Below are 9412 nucleotides of genomic sequence, written 5' to 3'. Positions count from 1 at the left end.
CGTCCAGTCTAAACACCACTTGATGGTCAAGCACACACACACACACACACACACACACACACACACACACACTGATGCGTTTCTATGCCCACTCGTCATCAGTAACGTCACCTCGTCACTATTTCTGTCACCCTTTTATTGATGGACAGTGTCACATCGTGTGAGAGATTATTTGCTCCAAGTGAGAATGTTAGTGTGAAATTGAACACAGTATATGTTGTTTTCAATAAAAAAACATTTGCACACAGCAAGCCGATCCACTTTTGCATGTTGATAAGAGCATTAAAATGAGAAAAAATAATGGAACAAAAAGAAATCAAGAGACATTTAGAATAGATAAAAATGTGCGATTAATCGCGAGTTAACTGTGACATTAATGCGATTAAATATTTTAATCGTTTGACAGCCCTAGTTATTATCCATCAACCAGTGACAGATTTGTCTGTTAAAGGGCTCACATATACACCGTACAATCACACACATCACAAAACACAATTAATCCAAAGAAAGTACCTTACAAATATGTAAATAAATAAATTTGCTCTAAAGTCATAATGCTTCTCGGTTTAGTTATCACTATTATCGTGTAATTTGGAACGATTTATTAAATCTACAACTTTATCATAGTTATTGTGTGAACACATCACATTAGCAAACACTAAAAACAAATCATTACAATAAATTTAGTGGAGAAATAGTTTTTAGAAAATTTTCCAACTACTAAATTCATAATTTTGACCCAAAAGTTTTTAAAAAGTTTCAGGATTTATTAACCCGTAATAGTCGTTTTCAAATTTAATGGCGGTTTTTAAAAAAAATCATTACAAAAAAAAAAATACACCATTGGTTCTGTCAACATTTAGTGATAAACCCCCCTGAAAAAACACATGTAGCCTAAATTAATTTTCACTTTTTAAAATAAATAAATCACTACAAGCAAAACAATTAGACAAGACTCTCGTCTTCTCTTTCCTATTGTGAAGTGACATATATAATAAACCTAACATTACATAATTTAAAATTTAACTTAAGCATTATATTGAGGCCCTAAAATATGCAAGAAATAAAAAAGTAAGTATAGAATTTTTTTTTATCCTTTTCTTTTATCCCCTGTGTGTGTGTGTATATATATATAGGCTATATATTTAAAAAAAATAATCTGTTGGTTCCTTTGATGCTATTATGAATATAATAGATAACAGTTGCATACATTGTGATACTCTATACGTGTATATTGTTATTGTTCTGTTATGTAATTAATAAAATAAAAGAACAAAAGTAGGGCGGGGCTTGATTTTGTCCGTAAGGAATTGATTGGATGGTTGTGATTTGCTGCAATATTCCATAAAAAACCCCAAAGAATTGTCCATTTTGATTTCATGGTGACTAACAAAACTACATTGAAAATAAACTCGAGTGCGAACAAATGCGCTCTACAAACAAACAATCGCTAATGACGGGGCGGTTGCCATGGGTTACCGCTTTGATTGGCGCGCGGCACTAATGAAAGCAGCGCCACAAAACAAACCGATGACAGAAAAATACGCGCTGAGAGGAACGGAGAACCTGAGGAACTATCTTAAGATACACTCGTGACGATCCGAGACTGATCTGAAGATAGAAATAAACGCGATCTTTATTCTCTGTGAACGCGCGCAGGCCGCGCAAACAACGCACGTAATATAGACAACACATGCAGTATTTGTGATGTAAAAAGCTCCAAATTACGTTTTAACGCCATTTGTGTTCTCCTCTGTCTGCTGGGGCTCCGGTTCTCCTTCGTCAGTCGGAGAATCGGCTGATTCTTCTTGCTTGTTGTCAGTGAGATCCAGCGCCAGCTCCTCGTCCGCCATCACTGCTGATCTCTCTCAAGCGCGCGTCGGCGCTCAGTTATCGCGAGAAGACGCGAGAGGAAAATGGCGTTTGTGATTTTGCCATGGATTTTTACCGGAGATAAATACATTTGTGTTCCTCATAACTTTCAAAGTCAAGTCAATTTTATATCTATAGCGCTTTATACAATACAGTATCAAATAAGATTCACAGTTGTAACTATTATCCTGAAAAAACGATGTTTTCGCTTTACCAGTACCGAATCAAACAGCAGTATTCGTGCTCTGTTCCAGAAATATGAATCTTGTCCTATTGCCATATTTTATTGGAACAGAACAGACATATATGTGAAATTAACTGGGCTAGAGTGTGGGCTTTGCCACAAAAAATATTTTTGTACAATAAGATCAAAGTGTCTTATATAATTATACATTGTTGCTCTCCCACAAAATGCTTACTTCTGACGACTTGTAAATTGCTCCTTCTGTGGTCTCCTAACTTAAGATTTATCTAATTAATTTTGGTATTGTGAGTATACTAAGAATTTTTGGAAAAACATTTTAAGTGTTTGTGTGTGGTATAGCCTATATAATTCCTGAAATCTCATTGAAATATGAAAATGTCAGCCTGGGTTATACACATTGTGAAAGAAGTCAGTCAGTCATCTAATTTTGCTTATCGCCAAGTATTTTATACACAAGTGTAAATATTCTTAACCTTTTTCTGTTAAAACATGTATTTGATTTCTGATTCTTCCAATAAGAAAGCTGTAAAGACTGTGAATCTATTAAAAAGGTATATTATTGTCCTGCTCCCTGGTATGGAATATATTATTGTCAATCTGTGTTACTTTTGTTATGATATAATAAAAAAGTACTGTATCTGAAACTTTAGCACTTCTGGTGTTTATTGCCTATGGAAGATGAATTACTTGTTGTATTCCTCAAATTCGCTTTATATAAAAGCGTCGAATAAATGTAAAAGTTAGTGTGAGTCATGATATACTGTGCAATAAACTAGTTTTATAATGAGCCGATAGAGCGTCACATAAAAAATGGATGGAAAAATCCCACCGATCATCCTTGTTCATATGACCCGATCATAAGGTTTTTTTCATGTTTAAAAACCCAATTGATATAAATGTGTGAAATATTATTTGGAAAATATTTAGTTTATATTAAATTACAATATTACTGTTTTCTACTAACTGTATGTGTTTATTTATTTATTTGTTATTTTAATTTAATGTTGTATTTATTTTAATAGCCTATATTTTTCGTTATTTAATATTATTTTATTATTTAGATCAATTTGTCTTACTTTTTAAAAACATTTTAATGTTTTTTATTTATTTAGTTTAATCATATTTTATATTATTATTTTTAAATGTGTATTAATGAATTTATATATTTTTTAAACAAATGTTTTTTAAAATAGTTTTTATATTTAATTAATATTATTTATGTTATTTTCCTTATTTATTATATTCAAATGTTTTGTCTATTTTAATCATTTTTATTTAGTTAGTTCAATCTTATTTTGGTCATTTAATTATTGAGATCAATTTGCTTTTTTATTTATTTGTTATATAGTTTCATCACTGTTTATATTTATTTATATAATATAGGCCAATCATTTTTTACTATTAGCAAATTTTTCAGAAAATATTTTTTTAGTTTAATCTTGTTTTATTATTTATTTATATCATTTTGTCTTATTTATGTATCATTTTAATCAAATGTTTTATTTATTGTAATTTTATATTATTTATTTATTTAAATTAAATTGTATTAATTAATAGTCAAATGTATGTAATTTTAATCATTTTTAAAAATGTATTTAGTTTAATCTTATGTTTTATTATTTATTGATTTTTTACAATCAGTTTTCTCAAGTTCACCACAGTTTGAAAACGTCTCAGGTTACAACTGTAACCTATGTTCCCTGAGAACAGGGAACGAGACAATACGTCATCGACGCTATGGGGAAACGCCTCAGGCGTGACAGGTGTCTGAAATCACAATCAAATCACGGCAATCACATTGACCGGCGACAGCCCGTGAATCATTAACGTGAATGATTAACGTGCGACCTGGAAGTATATAAGGGCGCCTTGCAAACATGACAAATCATCCTTCGTCTGAAGGGACTGTTTGGTAGGCAGGCCCCGAGGCATGGCAGGGAGACGTATTGTCTCGTTCCCTGTTCTCAGGGAACATAGGTTACAGTTGTAACCTGAGACGTTCCCTTTCGAAGGGAACTCAACAATACGTCATCGACGCTATGGGGAACGATATACCCACGCCGCCATGCTAAGGGGAGTGCATGCCAGGAGGCAGTGACAACTGTCAGAACCAGCAAATTCAAATGAAATGCAAGAACCACTCACCCTCAGGTCACACTGGGCTGTCAGTGACAGCATTCCCTACGGTCATAGCCCAAGCTATAAGCCTAACAGGAGGAACTCCAAATATGTAATCCGAAGGCCTACCTGGGCCTGCTCAAAGGCCTAGGACCACAACTTCAATTTAGAAGGGGTCCCTTCTAGGGAATGTGGCTAGGGAACCCGAGGGAACCCCAGCCAGTCACTATTCGGGGGAATATACCACCCGAAATGCCACCAGGACGGCCTGACCTGGTGTCACTACGTCGGACACTACAGTCTGGCCAAATTCCTGTCTGTCTGGAGACAGAGCCTCTGGACATTTGCCTTAGGTAAGGCATCCAACCCGAGGGACTGCAAAGCTGGCAGTGAACCCTCAGCCCGGATCTCAGAGACGGGATATCCCGGAGAGTATGACTCAGCATAGTGCTTTACAACCCTAGCTAGAGAGGGGAGTTTCTCTACTCGATCCACGGATCTACCCAGTGTTTGTGTTTGAAACACTGAGGAGGCCTGTAAAGGCCTAGGGGCTGATCTAACTGGGAGGCCTCACGAGAGGCCTACGACCGTCTGACCAGACTCAGGAGTCCAAACACTCATAGTGACCCTTAGTGAGGGGAGCAATGGACCGACTGGTAGGAAACCAGGCTGTAGGCAGAGTAAGAAGTTCCGGGAGGGAACCAGTAGCAGAGGACGAACACTTTAGTTGAGCCAGGGCACGAGCTCGCTTTTAGCAGCGGCCTAATAAGGCCAGCTGAACTGATAGTAAGCGGCCACTAGCTTCCAGAACCCAGCATCGTTGGGGAACCACTCACAGGAAGGCCTGGTGAGGCCTGTAACCTGATAACCACAGTATGTGGGAGCTCATATTCAGGAAGGCCTGGTGAGGCCTGTAACCTGATAACCACAGTATGTGGGAGCTCATAACCAGGAAGGCCTGGTGAGGCCTGTAACCTGATAACCACAGTATGTGGGAGCTCATATTCAGGAAGGCCTGGTGAGGCCTGTAACCTGATAACCACAGTATGTGGGAGCTCATAACCAGGAAGGCCTGGTGGGGCCTACTACCTGATAACCACAGTAAGTGGGAGCTCATATTCAGGAAGGCCTGGTGAGGCCTGTAACCTGATAACCCCAGTATGTGGGAGCTCATATTCAAGAAGGCCTGGTGAGGCCTGTAACCTGATAACCACAGTAAGTGGGAGCTCTCATAACCAGGAAGGCCTGGTGAGGCCTGTAACCTAGCGACCACAGTGTGTGGGAGCTCAAAACCAGGAAGGCCGGATGAGGCCTGTAACCTGATAACCACAATATGTGGGAGCCCACATTCAGGAAGGCCGGGTGAGGCCTGTAACCTGACATGTGGAAACTCATAACCAGGAAGGCCTGGTGAGGCCTGTAACCTGATAACCACAGTATGTGGGAACTCACCTTCAGGGAGGCCTGGTGAGGCCTATTACCTGATAACCCCAGCATGTGGGAGCTCATGACCAGGAAGGCCTGGTGAGGCCTGTAACCTGATAACCACAGTATGTGGGAACTACCTTCAGGGAGGCCTGGTGAGGCCTACTACCTGACAGCCACGATACTTGGGAGCTCACATTTAGGGAGGCCCGGAGCGGCCTACCACCTGATAATCACATTATGTGAGAACATGCCTTCAGGGAGGCCCGGTGAGGCCTACTACCTGATAGTAGGTCAGGCTAGCTGTCCAGTTGCCTGTCCTTTGGGCTTGCCTACAGGGAGGCCTGATAAGGCCTACTACCTGATAGCCACCGTAAGTGGGAATTCACCTTCAGGGAGGCCTGAGGAGGCCTACTACCTGATAGTAATCTTAACAACTGGTAGCTATGAGCCCTGAATCTGGGTTTTTGACAGTTCGAAGGCGGCCTGTTAAGGCCAGCCCACTGGGGACTCGCCTATCAGGGAGGCCTGGTTGGGCCTACTAGCTGACAGCAAGTCAATCTGCTCCAAAAGTACACTGTTGGGAAACATACCACACCAACAAGTATGTCCCACAATGTTGGGACTCACTTCCGAGGAGGCCTGTTTAGGGCCTACTACCCATCAGTGAGTCAACTGCCCGAACCACCAAGGCCAGCCACATGAGGTGAGCTGGCCTACAGCGCCCTCATGGGAGCTGCCCATTCAGGAGGCCTGCTGAGGCCTACTACCTAATGGCGCAGCCTTCGTTGGCAGATAAGCTGTTTAGACAGCGCCTACAGCATTCTGGTCCTAATCACATTGCCCATGGCAGTGTACTCAGCGAGAGCGCTAGCACCCTTTGAGCAAGGGGAGTACAACATACGCCACTCTGCCTCAATGGAGGCCCCAAAGTCAGGGGCCTACCAACTGTAAGCATGGGCGTCAGCTCATGGCAATGCTCTGGCTTCAGGGGAGCGTACTTCGACCAAAAAGAAGTGAAGGCTAGAACTTTCCGCTCAACCCGAGCCACAGTGGTGCGAGGTAGGATAATACAGAACTGAAAGTGAAGGACTCAGACCTGCCCTGTATCACAGGGGAGTACTCCGTATGCTAGTTCTACGCGGCAGGGTCGGGCAACAGACCCAGCCTCCTCGTGAGGCGAAAGGCGGCCTCACCCTGCTCAATAAAGACACATTGTACCGGGGAGGCCTATTTGAGGCCTAACCCAGGATCTTTATAAACCATGCCTCTGCACCACGCTGCATTACTCTTGTCGCCCCAGAATGCAGAGAAGGGGGCGGGCCTTGGCCTAACGACTCCCATTGGAGGAGGCTGTCATATAGGGATGCTAGGAACCTATATTCACACAGTGAAGGTTCAGAGGCAGAAATGCTTAAGCAGAGCGCCTCCACTATCCCTGGCACAGCCTAGGCCAGCTACAGAGGCGGCCCTGGTGAGGGCCAGCCTGCAAGCATAGATCTACCTGAGGGCTCGGAGGAGCCACAGCCTTACTAGAAAAATAGTTATTATTATTTCATACAACGGCTGCAGAATCGCTCAGCCCACTGAAAACCCAAACAGAGCTCAAGGGGGCGATGTACTCAGGAAGGAAGTCAGACGGTCCCATGGACCGGACATAAGATCTATCTGAAGCACTAGCGTCAGTCTATACTCCAAGATGAAAATCCTATGGGAGGGAGACCAACTACTCTACCCTGAGGTGGCTAACAGCCCGAGGGCTAAGATAGTCGATCTAGCCACCTAAAGGGGGACTTCAGGGCCCTAATAATCCAAAAATGTACCTTACATGACCCCATAGCTCTATACAGGGAACGAGGTCTGTAGAGAGATAAATTTTTAGTGTTAGTTGCACACAAAATTACTCTTAAAGAAGACCACTCAGCTCACCTGCGGCGTGCGAAGTGAAGACTTACCAGACAGTTCTTTATGAACATGGGGTCTACCACCTTTACATGCCTGAAAGAGGCACTCTCCTAACCAAGCAGAGGCAGGCCAACAGAACATTGTTCTAACCATGAGCCCAGCCTCAGGCCTGATGTAGAAAGCGTCTGGGGAGTCGGGGAAGAGAGGAGAGGGCTAAGATATAATCACACCCTCAGGGGGAGGTGATCCATGCCGATGCAGTGTGCAATCGTGCTGGATCACCTCCCTCAGATCCCTCTTCTTGCGGGAGTTGCACCTCTACAGCGATCTACTCCTCCACGGAGGAGGCGCACGAGAGGCGACACTGGCTCTCTGGCCCTGTCTAAGGTCCCCGGACCATGATGGGCCAGGCCCTCCCGTCTGTCTGGGTGTGGATACGGATCTCAGCGGTATGTATTTGTCCTAATACAGCTGAGCGCGCCCTCGCCTCTCTGAACTTTCCAGCCACCGCCTACACGGAGGTGCCAAAAAGCTCAGAGGGCGAGGGCGAATCGAGGAGAAAGACTTTCTCTCTTCTCCCCGATGTCGGCCAGGTTCACTCCGTGGCGCAGCTCAGTAACCGCCTCAGGGGCCCCACCCCCTGGACGAGATCCCCCAGCAGATTGGCCTGGTGTACCTGCAACACCGCCATGATGTGCAGGGTAGCACCGGCCTGACCCGCTGGCGTGTATGCTCTGCCATTCAACTGGCAGGGTTTGAGCTCTCAGTGTAGACGCCTGTCCAGACACGAGATAGTTGCAAACGTCTCGTCAATGGGCGGCATCGACACATACCCATGCTCTCCTATCACCTCAACATCAGTGAGACTAGCCCGCTGATGTCGGTGGACACGGGCAGAGTATGGGTTCTTCCATGTCCTCTCGATCTCAGTATGAGATCGGGAAGAAATGAAAGGCTCACCTGAGCTAGTGGTTTTATGACTGGGGAAAAAACGCTCTCATAGTGAGCGATTTTTCCCCCAACGTTACCATAAAACCACCAGTTCAGCATACACGGGGCAGGGTGGCTGAGAAGATTGATTATCACCACCCTCATCAGCCATCTCCTGTTTGTCCGGAAAAGCACTCACTGCTTAATCTCGTCAGCCGCCGCATCGTTTGAGAGGATTATACCCCTCTCAAGGCGATCGGCGGGCTTCATCTGGGATCCTATTTTTTTTATTTTTTTTTATACCCAGACGCTGAGCCCTCTTCTCTCAAGGAGAGGGTCAGACGAGATCGGAGCGTTCTCAAAGAAAAACGCTCGCAATTGTACAGGCAGTTCCCTCAAGAACAGCCTGTGCGCGCTCTTCCTTCCCAGACAGAAAAAGCACAGTTGAAAACACTCAGCCTTCTCAGTGCATTTCATAAATACCTGATTTTCAAAAGCGGTTACAGACAAAACAGTCCCTGAAGACGAAAAGATGATTTGTCATGTTTGCAAGGCGCCCTTATATACTTCCAGGTCGCACGTTAATCATTCACGTTAATGATTCACGGGCTGTCGCCGGTCAATGTGATTGCCGTGATTTGATTGTGATTTCAGACACCTGTCACGCCTGAGGCGTTTCCCCATAGCGTCGATGACGTATTGTTGAGTTCCCTTCGAAAGGGAACTCCTGCCCCAAAGCAAACACCTCCAAACTCTCGAATGACTACCCACAACACCCTAGCAACGCCTTGGCAACCACCCACAACACCCTAGCAACGTCTTGGTAACCCCCCACAACACCCTAGCAACGCCTTGGTAACCCCCCCACAAAACCATAGAAACGCCTTGGTAACCACCCACAACACCCTAGCAACGCCTTGGTAACCACCCACAACACACCGGAATCTCTCACATTTT

At 43.9% G+C, this 9412-nt stretch overlaps 1 protein-coding gene across 1 annotated transcript in view; it reads right to left on the bottom strand.

Annotated features, from left to right (window-relative positions):
- myef2 (myelin expression factor 2) overlaps positions 1-1932 on the bottom strand; it is a 17117-nt gene extending 15185 nt beyond the window's left edge. The window contains exon 1 of the mRNA XM_079620984.1: positions 1729-1932. Within this exon, the coding sequence (XP_079477110.1) occupies positions 1729-1853 (125 nt within the window). The 5' untranslated portion in view covers positions 1854-1932. The remainder of the gene's footprint in view (positions 1-1728) is intronic.
- Positions 1933-9412: the final 7480 nt, after the last annotated feature.

The sequence above is a fragment of the Phoxinus phoxinus genome (assembly GCF_949152265.1).
Source record: "Phoxinus phoxinus genome assembly, chromosome: 8".
In the NCBI taxonomy this organism is placed as follows: Eukaryota; Metazoa; Chordata; class Actinopteri; order Cypriniformes; family Leuciscidae; genus Phoxinus; species Phoxinus phoxinus.
This window is presented reverse-complemented; position numbering and strand designations above follow the sequence as displayed.